The sequence below is a fragment of the Phyllostomus hastatus genome, unplaced genomic scaffold (assembly GCF_019186645.2).
Source record: "Phyllostomus hastatus isolate PE091 unplaced genomic scaffold, TTU_PhHast_1.1 phas_contig_38, whole genome shotgun sequence".
Lineage (NCBI taxonomy): Eukaryota > Metazoa > Chordata > Mammalia > Chiroptera > Phyllostomidae > Phyllostomus > Phyllostomus hastatus.
In genome coordinates, this window is record NW_025333869.1 from 549,640 (window position 1) to 576,408 (window position 26,769).

Genomic DNA, 26,769 nt, shown 5'->3' on the forward strand with positions numbered 1-26,769 from the left:
GAAGAGATCTGAACAAAACATCAATACCCTGACAGTACCTCAGTGCTCACAATCTTCAGCTGGGTTTGTACTAACTACAGTGTGAATTAACCATTAAAAATTGCTTTCCATAATCAGCTTCAACCTTCCTCATCCAACCCATCAACCACTGTTATGCAACACAGCCAATTCTTCATAGCTCCCCACACACTGTGTGAACTTAAAAACATTTACTCTCTTCATGTAATTCCCATACATGCAAACACTATGAAGCAGTTATTCCTCTTCTCTGTTTACAGGTGTAGTGCCTGCTTCGTTGTGATCAGTCTTCCTCAGTCAACATTAGGAAAGGAGAATTGAACTGTTAGGAGTGACCCTATTTATTCCATCACATCACTTACTGCTGTGGGAACATCTTCTTCAGAGAGAGAACTTCCCTCTGAAGCACCAAGACCCCTTTCACATATTCACTCTGGTCCCATCTACTCTATTTTTTAGTTATCTGAACAGCAAACTGATATTTGCCAAACCTATTTTTATCTGTAGACAGAGATTCTGTGCATGCATTCCCTGAAATCAGTAATATATCCTTAAAAGTTTTTAAAAATATATTTTATTGATTATGCCATTACAGTTGTCCCATTTCCCCCTTCACTCCCCTCCACACCCTTTCCCACCCACATTCCCCCCCCCCTTTAGTTCATGTCCATGTGTCATAAGTTTTTTAGCTTCTACTTTTCCCATACTATTCTTGCCCTCCTTCTGTCTATTTTCTACCTACTGTCTATGCTACTTATTCTCTGTACTTTTCCCCCTCTCTCCTCCTCCCACTCCCCTGTTGCTAATCCTCCATGTGATCTCCATTTCTGTGGTTCTGTTCCTGTTCTAGTTGTTTGCTTAGTTTCTTTTGGTTTTGTTTTAGGTATGGTTGTTAATAATTGTGAGTTTGCTGTCATTTTACTATACATATTTTTTTTTATCTTCTTTTCTTAGATAAGTCCATTTAAAATTTCATAAAATAAGGGCTTGGTGATGATGAACTCCTTTAACTTGACCGTATCTGAGAAGCATTTTATCTGCCCTTCCATACTGAATGAAAGCTTTGCTGGATAGAGCGATCCGGGATGTAGGTCCTTGCCTTTCATGACTTGGAATACTTCCTTCCAGCCCCTTCTTGCCTGTAAGGTCTCTTTTGAGAAATCAGCTGACAGTCTGATGGGAACTCCTTTGTAGGTTAATATCCCCTTATCTCTTGCTGCTTCTAGGATTCTCTCCTTCATTTTTACATTGGCTAATGTAATTATGATGTGCCTTGGTGTGTTCCTTCTTGGGTCCAACTTATTTGGGACTCTCTGAGCTTCCTGGACTTCCTGGAAGTCCATTTCCTTTGCCAGAATGGGGAAGTTCTCCTCTATTATTTGTTCAAATAACTTTTCCACTTGTTGCTCTTCCTCTTCTCCTTCTGGTACCCCTATAATTCAGATGTTGGAACATTTAAAGATGTCCTGGAGGTTCTTAAGCTTCTCCTTTCTTTTTGAATTTTTATTTCCCCTTTCTTTTCTCTTTTTTTTGTTTCTTTCTTCCTTCTGGTCCACTCTATTCTTTTGAGCCCCAGTTTCCTTCCCATCACTATTGGTTCCCTGTGCATTTTCCTTCATTTCTCTTATTGTAGCCTGCATTTGTGCATCTAATTTGCAACCAAAATCAACCAATTCTGTGAGCTTCCTGATCACCAGTATTTTGAACTGTGCATCTGATAGGTTGGCTATCTCTCGGTCACTTAAAAGTATGGGTTCTGGGGCTTTGATTTGTTCTTCTGTTTGAGCCATCTCTCTCTCTCTCTCTCTCTTTTTGGGGGGGAGGTCTGGTTGTGCCTGTTACAGTGAGGGGAGGAACCTTAGGTGTTCACCAGGGCAGGGCACCCGAGTTGCTGGGTTGTGATGTTGTATGTGGGGGCAGGGTCCAGAGGGAACAATGGCACTTGCTCCATTCTCTGTGGGACCTCAGTCCCTTCTGCTGCTTCCCCTGAGCAAACTGGGCCCCTCTGGTGCCAATTCCCGTGTGGGTGGGCTTGAGCATGCCATGGAACCCTCCAAGGACCTCTCTTGTGAGGCTGGGTGTCTCTCTGTGCACCTCAACTCCCACAGGTGTCCTCAATCAGTGTCCCAAGGCTCTATTTCCCAGTGCTGGGATCCTGGGTTGCATGCACTGTCTTGCTTTACAATAGCTGCCTCACTGGGTCTGCCAATTGCCACCCCTTGGCCGGGGTTCGCCAGCTGCCGTTTGGGCACTCAGGGTCTACCCGCTGCGGTCTTACATGCCCTGGATGCTTTATGTGCCCCCGGATGCCTTACACGCCTGGTCTCAACTCTCTCTGCTCTGCACGCCAGGACCCATCCCTGGCTGCTCATCTCTGCCTCTCCTACCGGTCTAGATGAACAGGTCTATTTCAACTTCTTGGTTGTCTGACTTCCATTCAGATCAATTTTCTGTCAGTTCTGGATGTTATTCTGTTTCTGAATTGTTGTTGTACCTATCTTGGTTGTGCGTGGAGGCATAGTGCATCCACCTATGCCTCCATCTTGGCCAGAAGTCCTCCTTAAAAGTTTTTTTAAAGTAGAAAACTAAATATTTTCTAAGTACATAAGAGTAGTTTTTAATACTTGAAAGCCATAAGATATGATTGCTTGTAGTTGTTCTTTGTAAGTAACTTCAAGAGTGAAGTTTTAGTTATTTGCTGCTATAGAGGAGCTGTGCTCTGGTGTCTCTCAAGAGGCTACAAGGACATGTAGGCTGCATCTGTATTCTTTGGGAGACCTAACTGAGACAACAGGCTCCTCAGTGGCTCATTTGGTTATTGATGGAGGTCCATCTCTGCTTGTGTCTCTCCATCTCCACCTGCATTCTCCATGTGACCTGGCTTCTAAAGAACATAGTGATTGGACTCTAAAGGCATACATTTTGAAGAAAGGAAAGGAAAGGAAAGGAAAGGAAAGGAAAGGAAAGGAAAGGAAAGGAAAGGAAAGGAAAGGAAAGGAAAGGAAAGGAAAGGAAAGGAAGAAAGGGAAAGAGAAAGGAAGAAAGGAAGGAAGGAAGGAAGGAAGGAAGGAGGGAGGGAAGGAGAAAGAGAAGAAGGAGAAGAAGGAGAAGAAGAAGAAGAAGAAGAGGAAGAAGAAGAGGAAGAAGGAGGAGGGGGAGGAGAAAAAAGGGGAAGGAGGAGAATGAGAAGGAAAAGGAGAAGAAGGAGACGGAGAATAAGAATAAGAATAAGAATAAAAGAATGAGAATGAGAAGAAGAAAAAGAGGAAGAGGAAGAAGAAGAAGAAGGAGAAGGAGAAGAAGGAGGAGGAGGAGAAAAGAGAGAGAGATCGAGAGATCTAGCTTCAATCATGAGTTATGTTTGTATGACCTAACATCACCAACACATTCTACTCATTAGAAGTGATTCACTAAACTGGCCCAAATTCACTGGGAGAGGAATTAATTATACTGTAGGTTGCAAAGGGACAGCATCACAGAATATGTGGATGTACTTTAAAAGCACCAAAACAGACATGTGCCATAGTTCATCTCACACTATAATTTATTCAATTATGGTGCTTGGCTGATAAAATTAATGTTTCCACTTACTATGAATACAATTCTACTGAATTGGTTTTTGTAAGACACTGAATATATAACTAAGTTCTTTATAATTTTTAATATATTTTTTCAAAAGTCTTAATAACTTCATTGAGTGCATTTCATAACATTTTAATGAGAAGCCATTGCTGCCCACAAGAACTGAGAAAAACAATTATTTCACATCAAAAACTTTAATATAGAAAATGGATGCTAAGCTACATTTTGTGTTTAAAGAAATTAAGGAACATATTTTGCATACTTTAATAGGGAAAAATTTAAACTCCAAAAAGACAAAAGGATAGACCTACAATTTGAAAATTCATCAAAGTTAAAATATGTAGTGGCCTCTATGGAGGAACACCATGGTGAAGCTACAGTGCATCAGAACCTCTTGCCCAGTAAAGCATCATCTGTCCCAACCTCAATAGTGCTGAGGTTGAGAAACACTGTTCTAGATAGGTGCATCCTAGTAATTTTATAAATTATATTATTTCCATACAGTTTTTGCTTTAATATTCTCTTCCTATTTCTCTCAGTCAAAATAATACTTTCCCTTCAATGCTTAATTTCCATGCTTTTCGGGGGAGGGGCATGAAAACTTAAATTCAATGTGACTGGTAAAATTTTATTAAGATCAAAAATACTTTGGTCTTGAAAGCACATTTATATGCCCACATCTTTTATTGTCACTTGTTTTTTAATCTCAGAACAAATGGCATCAATCTTGTATCTAGTCTTCTGCAATTTTCCTTATTAACTCATTTTCTCTAAGAATGGTCTATATTGTTGCTGGTAGCAGTAGTAACAATAGTTTTCTGGCATTGACTATAGCATTTGGTTCATAATTAACAATAGCAGACACGTAGTTGGTTCTACCTTCTCTGCTATTGTGAACAATGCTGGTGTGAAGACTCTACCAATGAATAAGAACAAGACTGTTCAGACAACCAATAAATCTATATACAAAACTTTTGAATTATAGCAAATGTAAATGCCCAATTTTGTATTAGGTTTTTGCCAAACGATTTCCCAATGGTTTGGTGGATTTATACTTGTATCCACCAGGTAAAAGTGTTCTTTCTTACATTGTCACTGATGCTTGCTATACCATTTTGGGTGCATATTATAATCAGCAGTCCACGGGATTTTGTTTTCAACATATAACCAGAGACACTGAAATTAAGAACAAATTGACTGTACACAGAGGAGATGTGGGAGGGGATATTTGAGAGATTAGGGGGATGGGTTGTCAAGGAACATGTATAAAAGACACTTGGACAAAGCCAAAGAGAGTAGGATTGAGGGAGTGGTAGGGGGAAAATGGGGACAACTATACTCGAACAATAAAAATAAGAAATAAAATAAAAAATAAATAAATAATTAAAATCTTTTTTTAAAAAAAGAACTTTGCTTTGGGCCCTATCTGGTGTGGCTCAGTGGCCTGATCACTGGCCTGTAAACCAAAAGGTCACTGGTTCAATTTCCAGTCAGGGCACATGCCTGGATTGCAGACTAGGTCCTTAGGTGGAGGCATGTGAAAAGCAACTGATTGATTCCATGCCTCTCTCCCTTTCTTTCCCCCTCCTTTCTCTTCTCACTAAAAGTAGATCAATAGGATCTTTTGAAAAAGAGACCTTTGCTTTGCAAATGACCAATTCAATCTATTTTACATTCATTGAGGTTACTGATCTGTTTAGAATTTTTTAATTATTTTATTCTGATTTCTTAACTTGCTGTTTTATACTACTATTTTTCTTTTCTTAACTTTTTACATTTATTTTTGTTTCTTTCTGCTGTTTTCTGCAGCACTACTTTGGAGATTATACTCTCCTCAGAACTCATTTTTTAACTGTTTATTATTAAAAATCGACTATGTCCACTTAGAAAAAGTAAGGGTTATTATTTAAACTTACTCTTAAACGATTTAAGAATCTTAAAGTCATTTAATTCTCTTCTTTCCTTCCTTGGTTTAAATGCTATTAGTGTTTAATAAGCTTCTATCTCTTTTTAATTGCACAGATTATGTTATTATTTTATACATAGAATGTTTATTAATATCCTTAATACAAATTCTTTCTTTCATCTAAGATTCTTCTTTTGGGACTCTTTCTTTTCATCCTGTTCTACATGTCTTAGAAAACCTTTTATACATGTTAAACATAAATTGTCAATTTTCTAATTTTTTATTCATTTTTCTCTCTTTTATTCTAAGCTTTCAATAATAGTTTTGCTTGGTAATTCTAGTTATCTTCTCTTAGCATTTCAAAATACCACACTGTCTTCTGATTTCTGTGTGGTTTAATAAAAGTTCTTATGTAGTTGTAGATGAACTGTCATTTCCAGCTGTCTTTTTTGATAACTCTTCCTTTCTCTATCTTTATCTTTCTTACCTTGAGGAGACAGTTCACCCATTCACAGGGTCCCCAGGAGTCAGAGCCAACTCAAGGGGCACAATACAACCAGAATATGTTTGTATTTATTTATAAATCTGACTTTATTAATTTTATAATGAATCAATGACCCCTTTTGAACTGCATACTACTGTCCTAATTTAGAACAAGACATTTTTGCTATTCTGTGTTTACTTATTTTTGTTGCTTTAATTTTTCATCTCTTCCTTCTTTTGGGAGAACCCATAATTCATAAGCTGAGGCTACTCTCAGATCTTCTATACATATTATTGAACTTCACATTGGTTTATTTTTTCACACCTTCCTGAGGATGCTTACCCAGATTTTGTTCCATTTGACAGATTCTGTTTTTATATTAATAATAGGTTTTCTTTTTCTACTCCATAGAAAATATTTATGGGTGTTATGTATGCATATATGTATATGTATTAGAAACAATTTTGGTTTAAGTATATATTATATATATATTGGTTTAAATATATATATAATAAAATATATATAACATATATTTTGGTTTGATTGACCGAACATTTTCAGTGATACAATTTTCTCCTGAGTCTTCAAGTACTACTCAAATTTTCCTGATTATTTAGGATCCTTTCAATGTTATCATTTTTTTTGTTGTTGATAACTAGGTAAACTTGGGCAAGTTGCCAAAATTTTTGTGTCTCAACTTCCTTGCAAAATGCAAGTAATTGTAATTTCTACTTTATAAGTTTGTTGTGAACAATAAATGAGTTAAGTACATAAAATGAATTTATATAGCATCCAGGGCATATTAAATACTCAATTAAATTTGGCTCCTTATACTATTTATATTTTACAATTTTCTTTTTATGTAATTTTGAATGAGACAATGATAACCAGCAGAGATAGATTTTAAATTACCTCCTGACTTCTCTGCTTTTCTCTTGCATCCTGATCCAATAACCTTTCAACTGAAATATGGAGAGCAGGATGACAGTCCATGATCTCAGATCCAATTCCACTGTCAGGACACACACGTTTGGTACAGCCTTGTCTAACAAAGGTGGGATCATCCCCAATGCCCATGGTTTTGTTCTCTGAGGCATTAATCAGTGACAGACTGCAGTCTTCATGGTGGATTGCAAAAGGGCTATTTCTGTTCCTGTTCTGACATGTATCAACATGATAGGGAGAAGGAGAGTTGTGGCAACATTAAAAATAAAATTTCAAGTGAAGCAGAGAACTACCAAATAAACTCAAGAAGAATTAGTAAATTGTTCTATTGTATTTAAATTGTAAGAGAATAATTAAAATGGTAGTATGAGAGGTTTGGTAATGATATAGTTGTAATTCTTCAAAAAACACACAAAGCTAAGACAGAAATTTGTTAGTCTTGAAAATTTAGGCAATAAAAGTCTATGAGCCCTGGCTGGTGTGGCTCAGTGGATTGAGTGACAGCCTGTGAACCAAAGGGTCACTGGTTCAATTCCCAGTCAGGGTACATGCCTGAGTTGCAGGCCAGGTTTCCAGCAGGGGGCATGTGAGAGGCAAACACATAATGATGTTTTTCTCCCTCTCTCCCTACTTCCCCCTTCTCTCTAAAAATAAATAAATAAAATCTTTTAAAAAACTATCAAATTATAATTCCAAACAACTGGATTTTTCAAAAAATTAAAGACATTTATTTTCTTTTTTTAAAATTTAATCTTTATTGTATTTTCTATTAGCATTTAGTCTCCTTATATCCCCCTCCCCCAGCAATTACCACACTGTTAATTTTCTATATTGATAAACTACTGGTTAAGTTTGAAACTTCCACTTCCTTTTGCCTGTTGATGGCCATCCAAATTTGATAACCCAGATGAAGATGATTTAGAAAGAAAATTCCTACACAGACTATATAAGGAAAAGAACAATGGTCAATAGATCAAAATATGTATTAAGGCAAATTATGATTCTGAGTGTATCTAATTCCAGACTAACATTGTTTTGTTTCCCAGCATATTGTGACAGACCCTGACCTGTTCATCAGGCCCATCACCCACCTCCAGCCTTCTTTGTGACAATGTGTGGCCATTGGATTGAACTCAAATTTAAGGAATTTGTGTAGGATTATTAATACCACTTGCACATCTGGCACAAAACACCTTCCACCAGCAAATCCTTCTCACCTCTCAACTGTTGTCACCAGTGGAGACACCTGTGGAGACCTTGGATATCATGTTGATGATGGTGACTGAGCCTCCAGTACTCTGGTTCTCTGAGTGAGTGAGTAGATGTTACTCCTGCCCACTACACAAGCAAGAAATGAAATTCTATTGTGTTAAGCCATTGAAATTACTGGTTTTATTGGTTTCATTTATTAAGAGCTGTAGAGTTTATGTATGCGAATGTTCATAATCCACCCACAAACTTCATTAAAACTGCTATCATGAAATAATACCATGAGTGTGATGACACCAATTCATCTGCTATTCTGTAACTACACACAGAGATCTAAAGATAAACACCCAAGCAGAGACTGCAGAGTAATGATAAAAAAGCTATGTAACTGAGAGATTTTTGAAAAAGCCAGAACTATCAAATTTCAGTCTTGCTTACTTCATTAAGTAAACTCAATGAAAAGAAGTTTATTCCAGGAAGAAAGTAAGCCCTGTTTAAAAAAACAAAACAAACAAACAAAAAAAACCCACAACTAACTAAGAAGAAACCTCTATCAGTGTTTTGAAAGCCAAATTACTTTGAGAGAGAGAGCTCCCAGGTTTTGGTAAAACATGGTAAGGCAAGAACTATCTAATAGTATTTTCCAAATTTGAAGTCTCAGTAAGAACTCTGGTTTTCAGGATGGGTTAAGGGCCCTGACCACCCAATCCTCCCAAGTCCTTTCCTCATCTTCAACAAGCACAGGATAGATTGATCTAGACAGTATTCCCACTGATGGTCACCTAGACCTCTTGGTAACCCCTCCTCTTGGTAAGTACAAACTTTGCAGGCATCTGAGAAACAGTATGGAGCAGGTGCAAATGCCAAATGAACAGCAAAGATGCTGAGGTGGTAGCTGCATGGCTAAGTCTGATTGGTTACCTGAGGGAAGGTATTTTCTGCAACAGTGCATCAACGACACCACTCTCACAGAAAAATGGCTCTCCAATCTACCTAAATCATGTTAGTTGACTTAAACATCACATCATGAGGACATCCAAATTAAACTAGGTTCATTCAAAGTATAAGTGGACTGAGATATAGAATTTGACCATTAATGTTTAATAATTGTATTAGTCAGGATTCTCCAGAGAAACACAACTGACAAGTTATATATAGAGATATAAAAGAACTGATTTACTATAGAAATTAGCTCATAGAATTATGGAGGTTGGGAAATCCCCCAATCTGCTGTTGGTAAATTGTAGAAACAGGAGACCCAGGGGTATAATTCAGTCCTAGTCTGAAAGCCTGAGAGTCAGGGGGCAGTTAGTATCAGTGCTTTACAAAGATGAATATCTCAGCACAAGAAGAGAGATGATGCTCCTGTCCTTTCTCTTGTGTTCTATCAGGGCCCCTAGCAGGTTGACTTATTGGCGTGGGTCAGTCTTCTTTACCCAGTCCACTGCTGCAAAGGTGAATCTGTTTCTGAGACACCCTCACAAACACAACCACAGACGTGTACCAGGTACCTGGGCTTCCCATAACCCAGGAAAGTTGACATGTAAAATTAACCATCGCATTGAGGTAACAGATTTAAGGATTTTGATGTCAAGATGGAATTTAGATAATCATTTCTCCCCCACAGTTTTTAGACAGACTGCCATCCAGACAGGAATCACTTTCTTATTATAGACAGCAAGTGACCTTTCTGACAATAAAGCAGAGCCAAAGCAATGCACCCTTCTTGTAAATACAATAAAACTGCAACAAAGTGGTAAAATCAGTTATGGGGCCAGATATTTTTCTTTTTTTCTCCATTTTTTAATTGTGCTAAGAAACACATAATGTAAAATTTACCATCTTAACTTTTTAAGTGCACAGGTCAATGATGTTAGGTACATTCACACTGCTGTGCACCATCATGGTTATTTATCTACAGAATACTTTTTAAATTTATTTTTATTTTTTATTTTTTAATTATTTTATTGTTGTTCGATTACAGTTGTCTGAATTTACCCTCCATCACTAGCTCCTCACTCCAGCCATCCCCACTTCCCTCCTTTGCTTCCACCCCACCCTTGGTTTTGTCCATGTGTCCTCTATATTTGTTCTGGAAAACCTGTACCCACTTCCCCCCATTATCCTCTCCCACATCACTTCTGGTTGCTGTCTGATTGTTCTTAATTTCAATGTCTCTATTTATATTTTGCTTTCTTGTTTGTTTTATTTATGAGGTCCCACTTAAAGGTAAGATGATATGGTATCTGTTCCTTACCATCTGACTTATTTCACTGACCATAATGCTCTCCACTTCCATCCATGCTGTTGCAAAAAATAAGAGCTCCTTCTTTCTTACTGCTGTGTAGTATTCCATCATATAAATGTATCACAGTTATTTGATCTATTCATTCACTGATGAGCATTTAGGTTGCTTCTAGCATTTGGCTATTGTAAATTGTGCTGCTATGAGCATTGGGGTGCATAGGTTCTTTTGGATAGGTGTTTCAGGGTTCTTAGGGTAAAATCCCACCAGTAAAATTGCCAAGTCAAGAGGCAGTTCCATTTTTAGTTTTCTGAGGAAATTCCATACTGTTTTCCATAGTGGCTGCACCAGTCTGCAATGCCACAAACAGTGCACTAGGGTTCACTTTTCTCTACATCTTCTCCAAACCTTGTCATTTTTTGCTAAATTTATGATAGCCATTCTCACCAGTTTGAAGTGGTATGTCATTATAATTTTAATATGCATCCCTCTGATGGCTAGTGATGTTGAACATCTTTTCATACATTACTGGACTCTTTGTATGTCCTCCTTGGAGAAGTGTCTGTTCATATCTCTTGCCCATTTTTTAATTGGGTTGTTTGTTTTCCTGGAGTGGAGTCCTGTTAAGTTCTTTATATATTTTGGAGATCAAACACTTGTATCGTTGGCAAATGATATTGGTATCACTGGCAAATATGTTTTCCCATACACTTGGTTTTCTTTTCATCTTTATGCTGTTTTCTTTAGTCATACAGAAGCTTTTTAATTTGATAAGGTCCCATTTCCTTATTCTTTTTTTCTGTCACTTGCTCTAGAGGACATATCATTGAAAATATTGCTGTGTGTATGTCTGAGATTTTCCTGCCTATGTTTTCCTCTAGGACTTTCACGGTGTCATAACTCATATTTAAGTCTTTTATCAACCTTAAATTTATTTTTGTGTATGGTGCAAGTTGGTAATCAAGTTTCTTTCTTTCTTTTTCTGTTGCATGCAGCTGTCCAGATCATCCAACACCATTTATTGAAGAGGCTATTTTTACTTCATTTTATGCTTCTTCTCCCTTTGTCAAATATTAATTGACCATAGAGATTTGGGGTTATTTCTGGGTTCTCTGTTCTGTTCTGTTGGTCTATGTGTCTGTCCTTATGCCAGTACCAGGCCGTTTTGATTACAGTGGGCTTGTAATACAGTTTGACATAAGGTATTGTGATCCTTCCTACTTTGTCCCACTTTCTGAAAATTGCTGCAGCTATTCAAGGTCATTTAAGGTTCCATATAAATTAGTGAAATGTTTGTAATATATCTGTGAAATATGTCATTGGTACTTTAATAGGGATTGTGTTGAATCTATAAATTGCTTTGGGTAGTATGGTCATTTTGATGATGTTAATTCTTCTAATCCATGAGCATGGTCCATGCTTTCATTTGTTTTTGTCTACCTTAATTTATTTCTTCAGTGTTGTTTAGTTTTCTGAGTACAGGTCTTTTACCTCCTTGGTTAGATTTATTCCTAGGTACTATTTTTTTTTTTCTTGTTGCTTTATCAAATGGGATTTTTTTCCTGATTTCTGAATCTGATATTTCATTGATGGGATATAAAAATCTCTTCAGGTTCTGAATATTGAATTTGTATCATCCTGTTTGGACAAATTCATTTATTTGGTTGAACTGTTTTTTGATGGAGTCTACAGGATTTTCTATGTAACTATCACATCATCTGCAAACAATGACAGTTTGCTTCCCTCTTCCCAATTTGGATGCATTTTTTTTTCTTTTCTAACTGCTGTAAGACTTCCAATATTATGTTGAATAGGAGTGGTGAAAGCTGACATCCTTGTCTTATTTTTGATTTAGTGTAAAAGTTCTAAATTTCTACCCATTGAGTATGATGTTCACTGTAGGTCTCTCATATATTACCTTCATTAGGTTGATAAATACTCCCTTTATTACCACTTTGCTGAATTTTTTTATCATAAATGGGTGTTGTGCTTTACCAAATACTTTTTCCTCATCTATTGATATGATCATGTGATTTTTTTCTTTCATTTTGTTTATGTGATGTATTACGTTCATTGATTTTCGAGTATTGTACCATCCTTGCATTCTTGGAATGAATGCCACTTTATCATGGTGTAAAATCTTTTTATAGGATTCCTGGATGCAGCTTGCCAATCTTTTGTTGAGGATTTTAGCATCTATGTTCATCAGTGATATCAGCCTGAAGTTTTCTTTCTTTGTTATATGTCTTCATCTGGTATTGGGATTGGATGACACTGGCTTCATAAAAAGACTTTGGGAGTTTTCTATCTTCTTGGATTTTTTGGAATAGTCTGTAAAGGATAGGGGTTAGCTCTTCCTTAAATGTTTTGTGAAATTCTCCTGTGCAACCATCTGGTCCTGGGTTTTTGTGTGCTGGGTGTTTTCTGATTACTGCTTCAATATCATCAGCTGTTATTGGTCTGTTCAGGCTTTCTGCTTTTCCTCATTAAGTTTTGGAAAATTACATTTTTCTAGAAATTTGTCCATTTAACCTAGGTTTTCAAATTTCTTGGCATACAGGTTCTTCGTAGTAATTTCTTTCAGTCCTTTGTATTTCTGTGGTATCAGTTGTAATCTCTACTCTTTTATTTCTGATTGTGTTTATTTGGATCCTTTCTCTTTTTTTCTTGATGAGTCTGCTTATAGGCTTGTCAATTTTTTTATCTTTTCAAAGAACCAGTTCCTGGATTTATTGATTCTTAGAATCATGTTTTTAATTTATATGTCATATAATTCTTCTCTGATCTTGTTTACTTCCTCCCTCTACTTGTTCTGGGCTGCATTTGTTGATGTTCTTTGAGTTTGTGTAGGTGTAGGATTAGGTTATTTATTTGAAATGTTTCTATCTTTTTTAGGTAGGCCTGTATCACTATGAACTTCACTCTCAGAACTGCCTTCTCTTTGTCTTTAAGTTATGGATTATTTTGAGTTCATTTTCACTTGTTTCCAGAAACCTTGATTTCTTCCTTGATCTCATTCTTGACCCATTCATTGTTTAATAGCATGCTGTTCAGTCTCCGGGAGTTTGAGTTTTTTCCGTGAGGTTGGTTTCTAGTTTCAGTCTCTTGTGGTCAAAGAAACAACTTGATAAGATTTCAATTTTCTTGAATTTGTTGAGGCTTGTTTTGTCTCCTATCATATGCTGTATCTTTGAAAATGTTCCATGTAAATTTCAAAAGAATGTGTATTTTGCTTCTATAGGAGAAAAGGATCTGTATATATCAGTTAACAAAATTTGATCTAGGACATTGTCAATGCTGCGATATCTTTGTTGATATTTCATTTGGAAGATCTATCCATTTTTGACAGTGGCGTATTAAAAGCCCCTACTACAATTGTGTTGCTGTCAAAATCTTTCTTGAAGTCCTCCAAGATTTTCCTTATGTATCTCTGTGCTCCCATGTTGGGTGCATATATATTTACAATGCTTATGTCTTCTCAATGGATTCTTCCCATGAGTATTATGAAATTACCTTCTGGTTCTCTTTTTATGTCCATTGTTTTGAAGTCTATCTTATTTGATATGGGTATTGCTACCCAGGCTTTTTTCCTGTTTGTTTGCTAGAAATATTTGTTTCCAGCCCTTCACTTTCAGTCTGTATACGTCTTTTGTTCTGAGGTGGGTCTCTTGTAGGCAGCATATGTGTGGGTTATGTTTTCTTATCCATTCATATACCCTATGTCTTTTGATTGGAGCATTTAATCAATTTACCTTTAAGGTTTTTACTGGTAGGTACTTTTTCATTGACCATTTTTTTTTGAGCCTGTGTTCCTCTTTCTCTCACTCTTTTTTTTTTTCCTGTTCTTAGAGCAGACCCTTTAGCATCTCTTACAGAGCTGGTTTGGAGGAAGTGTATTCTGTGTGGCTACTTTTGTCTAGGAAACTATTTGGCCTTCCATTCTAATTGAGAGCCTTTCCTTATAAAGTAGTCTTGGTTGTGAGCCTTTGTTTTTCATTACTTGGAATATTCCTTGCCATTACATTATGGCTTATAGTGTTTACGTTGAGATGTTAGCTAGCAGCCTTATAGGGGCACCCTTGTACATTACTTCCTATTTCTCCCTTGCTGACTTTAATATTCTCTGTTTGTCTTGGAATTTTGCCATTTTAATTATGATGTGTCTTGAAGTGGGTCTCTCTGGGTTCATCTTGACTGGGACTCTGTTTTCTGGATTTGTATGATTTTTTCTCTCATCAAATTAGGGGAGTTTCCATCATTACTTCTTCAAAGTGGTTTTCTATCCCTTGCTCTTCTTCTTCTTCTGGTATTCCTATTATACAGATATTATTACATTTCATGTTGCCCTGTATTTCCCTTACTTCCTCTTCATTCTTTCTAAGTCTCATTTTCTTTTCTTGCTCTTTCTGTTTTTTTCCTACCTGGTCCTCCAGCTTGCTTACTGAATCCTCTGCTTCATCAAGCCTGCTTTTGATACCTTCTACTGTGTTCTTCAATTCAGAAATTATATTCTTCATTTCCACTTCGCCTTTGTTGATAGTCTCTATTTTCTTTTTCATGTTGGTACAGTTTGCAGTGAGTTCATTGTAGTTTCCCTGCAGTTTTTGGTAATTCTCTGTGAGCTCATTAGCTTCTTTGTAACCATTGCTTTAAACTCAATGTCTAATGGTTGACTTGCCTCTCTTTCATTTAGCATTCTTTCTGAGGCTTCCTCCTCTCCTTTCATTTGGGGATTGTTTCTTTGACTCCCCCCTTTTGTGAGACTCTTCTTGTTAGCCTCTGCTTCTTAAATCGATCTGTTCTGACTCCCTGAGTTTGTGGTGTGAACTTCTATGGTAGAAGATCTGTGCGATTCAGCACTGTAGTCTCCTTGATCTCCTAAATTTGCTGCTCTTGCGCTGTTATTTATGTTGGCTCTCTGGAGTCTTTGGGCTTTGATTGTTGTTGGATCATTCTTTGGTGGGTCCTTCCCTCCAGCTGGTTGACTGAGGATCCCTCTGACCACCATGTCTTATATGCTGTTGTTCAGGTGTGGGCAGGTTGTGCTGAAGCTAGTTGTTCTCTTTGTCCTAGGTTATAAGGCTTCTCTTTCATTATTGTTCAGTTGTTTGCTCTGGATAATTTCTCTACCTTTTAGTTGTAATTCCAGATAGGTCCTGGTGGAGGTTAGTGTGGCTTCCACTCCCTTCTTCACCTTCTTCTGTTGTTATCTGTTAGTAGTTCCATTGCTGGTGGGTTTTCCTCTTCCAGCAGGTATACTGGTGTTCACAGCTCCCACCTAGTCTTTTTTGTGATCAGTTGGAGGAAGAAGGCAAAATGGATTAAGTCAGCAGGAGTGTATTTTATGGTATTTAAAATACCAACCTGTAGAGGAGAGATAGGGGATCCTTTGAATAAGTATAGTGTTAACTGTGATATTTCACCCTACTAGTCACTTTTTAGACAGGGTGGAAAAAAGATAAGACTTTGCTAGGGATGGAGAATTATGAGTTTCATCCAGAAAACAGTGAGCTTGTGGGTGGTCAGATTATGAGATATAGTGAGAGTAAATGATAGAAAATAGGCATAGTGTGCAAGAGAATGCATTTAACCACAATGGCAATAAAGTTCCAGAAGACAGTGAAATGAGCTAAGATTCAGGAGGGATGCTGTATTGTATTTACCATTGAATGGAACAACAATTATTTACAATAGTAATGGAGCAACAATCACATGACAGAATCTACGTGATCTGAATAACAAGAAGAGGAAGTACATAGCCTGTAGTAGTATGCTGTTGGAACACAAGTGAAGTGAAAGAAAGAAAATTAAAAATACTCTATGAAAGAGAAAACAAGGGAAACTAGTGAAACAATACAATTTAACAAAATGAAGAGTAAACAGAAAGAAGAAAAATTTAAAAATACAAATAAAACAAAATTAGTAAAATAATGAAAAAAATAATAATAGTACAAATTAACAATCACTTGCAAGTTCTGTGGAATAGCAAAGTAAAATTTTCTGTTTCTCAGTTGTAGGGATGACCACTTTTGTGTCTGACTCTGGTCCTTTCACAGCTCCAGGTTTTATTGCCTCACTTGTGGGTGTGGGGATAGAATGAAAAATAGAGAAAAAAAAACAAAATAAAAAGAAAGAAAGGAAAAAAAGCCTCCTGCTGGCTTTCAACTGGTCAAGGGAATCTTGCTGGTCTTCCTGGCTACAGAAGGCTGAGGGGGTTGGGTTTCTCTTTTCTCCCTTCCTGTGGTTTTTCCAGGGTGGGGGCCAGGTCTGAGCAGCGCTCTTCACAATTGCCCATCCTTCAGCCCAGTTTCTCAGTTAGCTACAGGCCCCCAGTGCCCTTCTGTACCCAGCCTATGCCTTTAGTCCACCAGTTGTGCTGTCCTTGAGGTGTGCCAAATAGGGGCAAGTTACACACCACCTTATCACTCTTTGCTGTCCTAGGTGCTAGGGGCTCTCAAAGTCTCTTCAGGGTAGTTTAGCTTTCTCCCTGAGTTAAATCTTTCTGGGGACTGCTGACTCCTTGAGCCCTGCTACTCTCCTCTGTGAGGAACTTTTCTGCCTTCCTCTTAGCAAGCCAGTCTTTCCCACAGGGTGGGTTTGCCACCTTGGCCTCAGTGGAGGAGGAGTGCTCTTGCCTGTAGGGCAGAGGTGGGGTTGGGTGCTGTAGCCTTGGTGGCGGTTGGATCAGGTGCACACTGCCCCCAAGGCTGTGGGCAGAAGTGCATGGCCTCCTCTGCTGGGGATAGTGGGAGCTTGGCCTTGGTCCTGGTGGCAGGAGCAGGCCTTTGGCCGAGGCTACAGGGAGTGCAGGGGGCATGGGTGACCGCTGCAGGAGAATTCTGGTGCAATTCCCTAAACAGCCCTGAGACCTTTTTTTTTTTTTTAATTGCTCCTGTTCAAGCCTGCTGCTCCAAACAAGCACCTGGCCTCTCACACAGCCCGGCTTTGCAACCAGACTGGAGACTATCTGGGTCAGGGTCTGTCATGGCTCAACTCTTCTCCCTTCTCCCAGCATCCCCCAGCTTCCCAATGTCTCTGGTAATGACCCAGCTGGCATCCACAGTCTCAGCAGGTGCATGCCGCTACTACGGGTTTGCCACTCCATCTTAATCCCATTAGCAACTTCAAGCATCCAGGTCCTTCCTGGTGCTGTTCAAACCTCCGTTTGGCAGGGGAAGGAATCATTGACCTGGCTATCTTCCAAGAATCCTGAATCTGGCCCAGCAGGCACTGGGCCTGGGGCTGCAGCCACCTAGATCCCCACACTAGTCCAAGGGACTTTACCAACCAAAAGTAATCTCCTTACCATCTGATTTTTCAATGTCCTCTACAGTTTTGGCCTCCAACCTTCGTCTATGCTGGGATACCATTGGCTGTTCACTCTGTTCCTCAGAAGATGGGCTAGGTGTTCTACCTGTATGCAGGGGGAAGTGGACTCTGCTCCCACCTATCTTGCTGCTATCTTTTCCCTTCTGGATATTTTTGTTACAGTTATATATATCATTTACATAGGTAACATTTTTGCTAAGAGATTATCCATTTCAAATCCCAGAACTATAACAGATGCTTGTCTAATTATAAAGTTCTTGTGACAAGTTTGTGTTTACATTGATAGTGCGATTTAAACTTTATATGGTTGCCAATGAAACAATGATAATGACACTCAGAATCTTAATATTTTGCTAAAGTTAACTTTTCCAATTCACGTTCAGGCAATGTATACTTTTCAAAAACCGTATCACAGTAACATTTTCTACTGAGAATACTATGTATATTGTACTTACCCACTCCATAAAAAAGTTAAAAAAGAAAAAAATCTCTTTAAAAAAGGCACTTTTAGTGGAGGTGTGTATGTGCATGTGTTTATTTATTTAAATGAAACTATTGTGTAATTTACTTAATAGGCTTTAGGTTGAATTTTCAAAAGATATCATGACTACAAGTAAATTGATGATAAGGTGTATAATAAGGAATTAAGAATTATTGGCGGCCTATGACACTGTTTATCTCCTTTGAGGTAGATGGAATACAAATTGCCTTCATTAGCTGAGCAATATGCTATGGAGAATGACCTGGGGGTACTTATCAAGAGGCTCTTTCATTTCATTTTTTTGCTAAATTATCAGGCTGCTCTCTTTTCTAGGTGCTTAAGAGCAATGAACTGGAGAGAAAGAAAATGTTTCAGGTAAGTAAAATAGACGTTATGCAAGGACTAGATTTTAAAAAAATATTTATCAGCCATGGCTGGTGTGGCTCAGTGCACTGAGTGCTGGCCTGTGAACTAAATGGTTGCCAGTATGATTCTCAGCCAGGGCACATGCTTGGATTTTGGGCCAGGTCCCTGGTAGAGGATGCACATGAAGCAAACACTCACTGATGTTTCTCTTACTCTCTTTCTCCCTTACTTCCTTTTTCTCCAAAAATAAATAAATAAATTCTTTTTAAAAGAGTTTATCCATGAAGATTTCAGAATTGTGCTTTATGTATTTGTGATACAAAGACAATCTTATAGTTAGGATCTATGGTGGATGGACACATTAATTCTTTCCACATTCACCAGCACCCAAGAAAAGCCAGAAGTTGTTCTTCTGATCAATGATGAATATTCTCCAGGATACTACCCTCTTGTTTGGGCTGTTGCCAAAGGTTGGAATTTCAATTAAGCAGTCAATTTTTATAGTATTACATCTTGAACAGTCAGTTAACTTCTCTCTAATTCCGTGCAAATGTGAAAACACTATTATTTTGAAGTCATTTCCTTAAACTCACTCAAAAGGAAAAAATATATATCTACTTGACCAGTAAAAAATATTTTCTTCCAAATTAAACACTAAATATTAAATAACTGTTTTGTTCAGGTTTTTAGTAATGGGCCTATTTACAAAAATTATTATACTTGTACAGTAAAAGTTAAGAGGCAATGAAATATATTAATATAAAATTTGAGCCAATAGTCCACTGGCTTCACTGGACACCATCAGTTATGTGTTTCAGAATCCTTTTTACATGTATATTCCTTGGGAAATTCCTTACATCATACAAAACACATATGCACTCATAACACTGATCCCACCCAAATCAGTGTATTCTCATTTCCTAAATCATCTCACATGCCCTTATAGATTTTTTCTTAGAGCTTCTTATTTAAAAAAAAATACTGGCTAATGCCTAAGAAAACCACTGAGAAATCATACATTTAAAGGATTTCTGCAGCTTTCTGGATCATTTTAATATTTTAAGAGAAAATAGAGTCCTTTGGTAGGCTTCATCGCCTTTATAGATGATTTTAAAAATAATTTTACATTTATGAGGTCACGAACCCAAATTAATACAACTTCAAAGCTACAAATATAAAATAGCTGATTCATTATTGGAAGGAAACAGTATTCACTGTTCAGAATTTTAAAAGAAAGTCCTTCCCTTGGAGGCACATGCAATTTTGACTGTCTCAGCAAAATTCAAATATAAGTGCCATTTTTCTATGTCATTTAAAATGCAAACATTCCTTCCATTCTTTGAAATAAATTTAATAATTGAAGGCATCTGAACTAATTCATTAAAATATCTGTGGGGTTTTGATAAAAATAAAGTAAACCTATTTTAGTTTAATTGATGTATGCATCAAACCAGTATGGTCCATCTCCCTTGTTGTGGACATTTCAGTATTAGCTGCTCAGTAGAGCAGGTTACACAGGCCTGAAGAGGAAAGGCTTCTACTCACAAAGTTCCAGCCCTGCAACACAAGACAAAGAGAGAAAACCAATGCACAGCTTGGGAGAGCCTTCCTGAGCCAGCGGTCGGTTAAGGAGGGATCAAATACAGGGCTGTCTGACACCGAAGATTTTGTTTTTCATTCCACAGCAGTGAAATCTCTCAACACATTTTTCATTAGTCTCCAAACTAGTTCTTAAAAATGATACCATAACTTAATATTATAACCAATACACTTATTGACAATTCAAAACATCATTTTGTTTAATACTAGATATTTTTGTAAAACATACTTATTGTATTTTCTTCAAAATTTGATGTTATTTTAAGTTTAATTCAACCTTATTCATTCTATTCAATGTTTGAATACTGCAAGTTCTAAAAACACATGGCTATTAACATTAATCCAACTAACTAAGCTATCTAACAAATTAACAAACCTTAATTTGATGGCTAGGTTTAATGCAGCAAGGAGAAATTAAGAGTGTTATTAGCTGATTAATTGTCTTTTACACAATGCACACTTGTATTTTCAATAACATTCTACTATATGGTAAGAAAAAAGTATTTATCTTGAATGTAAGAACTGGGGAGATGGTTGATTTGGAGCCTTATAATTCTGGAATCTTAACAATTCTCTGAATGTTTTATTAAACATAAAATTGAAGTATGGTTTGTTGTCTAGGAAGAAACACATGTTTCTTATTTCAAATAACTATTATTTTAGTTATTGAGTTTTTTATTTTTACATTATTTTTGCATGTGAAAATAATTATAAGATTATAAAACTAATAGAAGTGTCAACACCGATTGGCAAGAAAGTGGTTTTGATAAAAATAAAGAAGAATATAATACAAAATAATAAATTTTGTAGTTGCACTAGATTGGGAGACCAAGGTAATGGATGAGACAAAAGAAAAGGGACAAAATTTTACAAAGTAGAAAGGTATTAATAGAAGCAAAAAATAACAGAAAAGATACAGTAGGAGCCACATCATAAATGTTAATCAGGGTTAAGTTTCAAGTGAAAACACTGGAACAAAGTGTAAAGAAAAAAAACAAAATTTGCTTAATGAATACCCAATGACTTAAATTCTATTAAATCTTTTAAGTGTTCCCTGACCCATGTGGCTCAGTTGGAGTATTGTCCCATAGTCAAAGGGTTGTCAGTTTATTTCCCAGGCAGCAGTCATGCCTGGGTTGCAGTTTCAATCCTCGATCCAGGTGTATACAACAGGCAATCAATCAATGTTTCTCTCCCTTTTCTCCCTTCCACTCTCTCAAAAAGCAATGAAAACATGTCCTCAGGTCATGATAAAATATATATTTTAAGTGACATTGTACAAAAGGTAAAACTTCTCGTTTTTAATCAAAGGATCACATGAAAACCATCATTATCTAATGACCCATACCAATTTTTATTCTAAAAGTTTATTAAAAGCTCATACATTGTTTCATAATTTTAAAAACAAATTTAGAATTGATACCTTAAGTTTGTGAATTAATTGGATATTCCAAAAATGAAATAAAAAAAGAGAACTATTTACTATGAGGAGAGTGATGCACTTACCATCGTGATTTGGATTTCCTAGTGTCCATGGCTCATCAGAGTCAAAATGAGTGTCTCCCCCAATTCCTGGTCCTGGGAAGTAAGCATGTGCCAAAAACCCTCCCTCTCCATCAAAAGGTGAGCTGTCTCCATGGAAACCAGAAGCAAAAATGATGGTTATATCCACATCTCGTTTGCCATTTTCTAATTCACTGTAGGGCACTTCTTCGAATGTCAGAGGAGTCACATTCTGCCACACATCAAAGGCACGGCGAATTGCTTTACGGGTTTCAGGCTCCCCTACTTTTGGAGTTACGTTCTTTATACTGAAATTTAGAGAAAAGAATAATTGTCATGGGTTCATCACATATAATCTGACTTATTAAAGATTTTGATCTATTCAGTGAGTAAAATATTAAATAGGAAAGAAACAAATTAAATTATTATAGCTAAATTTCACTACATTGGAGTCATGTAATTTTCAACAGCATTGTATTCTTTGGTAAAGACTATACATGAAAAGGTCCCTGACAATGAGGAACAGTGGGTCATTGGATCCAGCAGATACTTTGCCTCCTGAACAACCACAGGGAGATGACTTTGCTTAATGATCAGACAGGTGCAGCAGTTTGGAGCTGAAATTAAAAACAAAAAACAAAAAAGCAAAAAACTCCATTTCTTTCTGGTTGTAGTTACTTTTAAAGACACAGAATTTTGTGCCCACAAATAACTTCAAAACAATGTCTTGTGTATCTATGATAATTCCTCAAACAGTTATTTCTGAGTTTTTTTAAACTTTTTAAAAAAGATTTTATTTATTTATTTTTAGAGAGGGAAGGGAGGGAGAAAGAAAGAGAAAGAAACACCAATTTGCAGTTGCTGGGGGCCGTGGGCTACAACCCAGGCATGTGCCCTGATTGAGAATCAAACCTGCAATGCTTTGGTTTGCAGCCCACGCTCAATCCACTGAGCTACTCCAGCCAGGGCTATTTCTGAGTTCTTAAAGAAAAAAAATTAATTGCAGTTTCTGAGTTCTATTATTTTCTTATTATATACTTAAGTTTTGTTAAAATAAGCACTGTGAGTGAAAAGCTTTTCTAATATAAAAATCTAGCTATTACATAAATTTAAAGAAGTAACTTAAATGTTATTTATTTAATTAGTTTATCTTCATGCTCTCAATTCATTTGGCACTAATTAGGTATTTCTTATTCCTCAGGTGTTTTTACATTTTTTTTCTAAATAGAATATGAATGAAATAAATATACATATATATCTTATATTGTGGTAGTATAAGTTCATATCATTTTTATGAAAAGCAATGGGCAATTTCCATGAAAAGCATTAATAAATTTCAGAGTCCTTCAGCTGATAACCTTACATCCATGAATCCATGAATTCTTACTAAAGACCTATCATAATACATGAAGGTGTGTGTAATATTCAAGTGAATATGTATTGCAATGGATAATAAAGAAAAACTGGAGGTAACTGATTTATAATAATGGAATAAGTGCTAAATTATCGTGTTTCTACTGTATGCCACAATATGAAATCAAAATCAGTTTTGCCTTTTTAAGGCATTTAAGTTAAGATATATTTTCAAGTGGAAAAACTGTATGTAGATTATATATTTTTTGAGAATTCATTATTTTAATTTTAATTGTTGTTCAACTACAGTTTTCTGTTCTTTACTCCCATCCTAGCCTTTGCCCAGCCCTCCCCACTTCCCTCCTACTTTCACCCACCCTAGTTTTTATCCATGTGTCCTTTATACTTGTTCCTGTAAACCCTTCCCCTTTTCCCCTGAAATCCCCTCCCCTCTCCCCTCTGGTCACTGTCAGCCTGTTCTCTTCATCTTGTTACAATGATGCTAATGCCATTATTGTTATTTTAACATGATTTCTGCCTGGCATTTGTAATGATGTGGACGTAGTTAAAATCAGGTTAAAAATATAACTCTATAAAAATATCTACTCTATATGTAGATTATATTTTAACGTGATTTTAACTGCATACACATCATTACAAATGTCAGGCAGAAATCATGCTAAAATAACAATAATGGCATTAGCATCATTGTGACAGGATGCAGAAGGTAAACCCTACAATCCTTGATTGGGGGAAGGGAAGAGTGGATGGTAGGGCAATACTTCATTTAAGATACATTGCATAACCATGTCAAGTTATTAACCATGCTTTCCTGAAGAAAAAAGGCTGCTGCACAGTGCAAATTGTGCACATGACTCTGAGAACCTAAGTGGAGGGGGTGCTGTGGAAGGAGGTCGTCCTGTGCCTATAAGAGAGGCAGGGGGCAGATGCTCACCCCAGATGCTCATGTGTCATTGGGAATGTTTTCCCTGACTAAAGATGGCAGTCAAAAGAAGGTAAAAGATACAGGGGATGGGGGACTGGCAAAAAGGCAAATACTAACAATACCCTAGGAAACCTGGACGTGAGATCACACAGGAAGTTCCAGGCCAAGCATTTAAATTATGGTGGGCTAAAAGAGAGGAGAAAAAGCCACGAGATATGGGGTGGGAGAAGAGGTCAGCTGGGAGGTCTAAAAGTCAGAGAGAGAGCCATAGGGTAGGCAGATAGAGGTCTGCCTGGAGAAGATGGCATCAGAGCTGATGGAGCTGAGGGAACCTGCCTTGTCTCCGAGACTCATGAGAGATGCTTGGAGCTGAACTGTACCCAAGAATGCTAAGTTGCAGACTTCTGCTTCTTTGAAGGAAGTACAGAGAAGTCACACTCCTAGCATATATGCATCCCTGGACTCCACTGTGACCCAGTGTAACAGGGCACATGTTTTCCTGAACTAGTACATGGAGGCTGAGAATAGTATACTGCACATCCTGAAGGACAGAGCTGCTGAGAGAGGATAGCCACTCTGAAACCCGCAGAGCATATTCCAGGGGCAATGAAAATCTGTTTACATGACTGGCTTAAAGACAGAGAAGGATATGGGGAACTTCTGGGCATGGTTTTGGCTTGTAGTCTTTTGAGAAGCAAGTGAGGCTCTGAGTCTTGGGGAAGAGGAGGGCTCTCCATTGACATTGGAATCATATGAATAAAAACCTGTTTCCTTCAACACTAATTGTTGGGTCATATGTAAATGCACCAGATGGCCGAGCCCCAGCTTGCTCAGTAACAGTATTGCTATAAGCCAGGTAAGCATTTCACAGCACCTTATTTAATCCCCATGGTTACCCAATGACATGGGCATTTATGTCAATTTTACAAAGAAAGAAGTTGAGATTCAGAGGCATTTGGAGGAAATTCAGAGTGGCATGGCTGGTTTTTCAGCCCAAGCATTCTGACTCATGGATCCATTGTCTTAAATTCTAAGCTAGACTTGCACATCTAAAACAAGGTTATCACTACTTTTTAATACAGGTTCTAGAACATGTTCACATTGAAAGTTTGATAGTAAATATTTTTTATATATGAAGAAAATGAAGAAAAATACACATGGAATGGGGTTGGGTGGGGTATTTCAGGAAGAGATAGTGTGGACACATTGGGAGTGTGACCTGCAGCCTGGGCAGAATGGGGCAACATTGAGACAGGGGCCAGCAAGAGGAAGAATGCAGACACGTCAGGGCCTGTGGGTGTTGTGAGCAGTCTGGCTTTTGCTCCAAGTGAGAGGCGAAGACCAAGAGTATAGTAAACAGAGAAGAGACAATGACTTAGGTGCTAAGTAAACAACTGGGGTCATTAAGGGGAAAAGAGTAGATTAACAAGGAGCAAGAATGGAAGCAAGGAGGCCTGGGGGACTTTCACAAAAATTAAGGCTTGAGGTGGTGGGCTTTGGACCAGGGGATACTGAGAATTGGTTGGATTTGGGACATACTGTGAGGAAACATTTGCCAATATCTACTGATGTTCAGACATGGGCTGTGACAGAAAATCGGTGCCAAGGAAGACACCCTATTATTCAACATGAACCAAAGGATGGAGAGAATGAAAGAATTCCTGCCTGCTCAAGGACAGAGTGACACAGTGCTTTGTTGTTATTTTATTCTATCTGATTCATTTTTGTTTTAGCTTTATGTCTTGTTCTGCATGATGCTGTAAACTCTATTTGAGAAAGGGAAAGTTTCAACACTTAAGTATCACAGACCTTCATCCAGCTTGTTTTTAATCTCTGAATCTCTTGTTGATGGCTGAAGAAGCAATGGGATTAATGTTGTAATTTTCCTAGTAGTATTTTATTTCCTTTTCACACTAAAGGATCTCAGAAGCAACCACCCCACCACCACTATTCTTAGGCAAGTATTTTTATGACATATTATTTGGAAGAACATAGTAGAAAATGGATACTGTCTCAGGTGTGAGAGACACAAGTGTGAAGCATACTGCTTTTGCAGGACTTACATATTCTAGTGATAGAATATGTGAGAGAAATAATAAAAAAGAACAACCACAAAAGAAAACAATTGCAGACATGATGATGAGGAGTGAGGAGGCCAGATAAGGAAATGACAAAGGTGAGTTCAAAGACCAAGGGAGTCACATGTGCCTAGCACTGAGTTCCCAGGAAAAAAAGGGCAGTGAGCAACATGAGTGAAACTGGCCTGGTCAAAACAGACTGCTCAGCGAACAGGTCCAAAGGAGGACCAGCAACCAGAGGGGAGACAGCTCATAGGAATGGACCATATTCTGTGATAAGACACCACCACAGTGTTATAAGTGGAGGAATACCCTGGTAGTATTCCAGTTTACAAAGATCACTGTTCCTGATGAAAAATGAATAAGGGGCTATGAATGGAAGGACAAAAACATTTCAGGAGTTCAATCTAAAGAATACAGATGCTTCCTTGAGTCATCATTGTGGGAATACAGAGTTAGTGTTAGACAGATATTTTCTGAGGACATCATTGATGGAAATGGTATTGATTTGAGGTATAATGGATAAATTATTTTGTTTTCAAATAAAGGATAATTGTACAGCAAAGAAAATAAATGAAATGTGTTGGTATGATATATATATATATATATATATATATATATATATATATATATATATATATATATATATATATATATATATATTAGTCATATATCTACCTAATGGTTCAGAGAAAAAATGAAGCTGTATAATATAATAGACAGTA

At 37.2% G+C, this 26,769-nt stretch overlaps 1 protein-coding gene across 2 annotated transcripts in view; it reads right to left on the bottom strand.

Moving 5' to 3' along the window:
- MMP16 (matrix metallopeptidase 16) overlaps nucleotides 1-26,769 on the bottom strand; it is a 263,481-nt gene that overhangs the window by 73,993 nt on the left and 162,719 nt on the right. For both annotated transcript variants that reach the window (XM_045842403.1, XM_045842405.1), the window contains exon 4: nucleotides 21,671-21,975. In XM_045842403.1, the coding sequence (XP_045698359.1) occupies nucleotides 21,671-21,975 (305 nt within the window). The remainder of the gene's footprint in view (nucleotides 1-21,670; nucleotides 21,976-26,769) is intronic.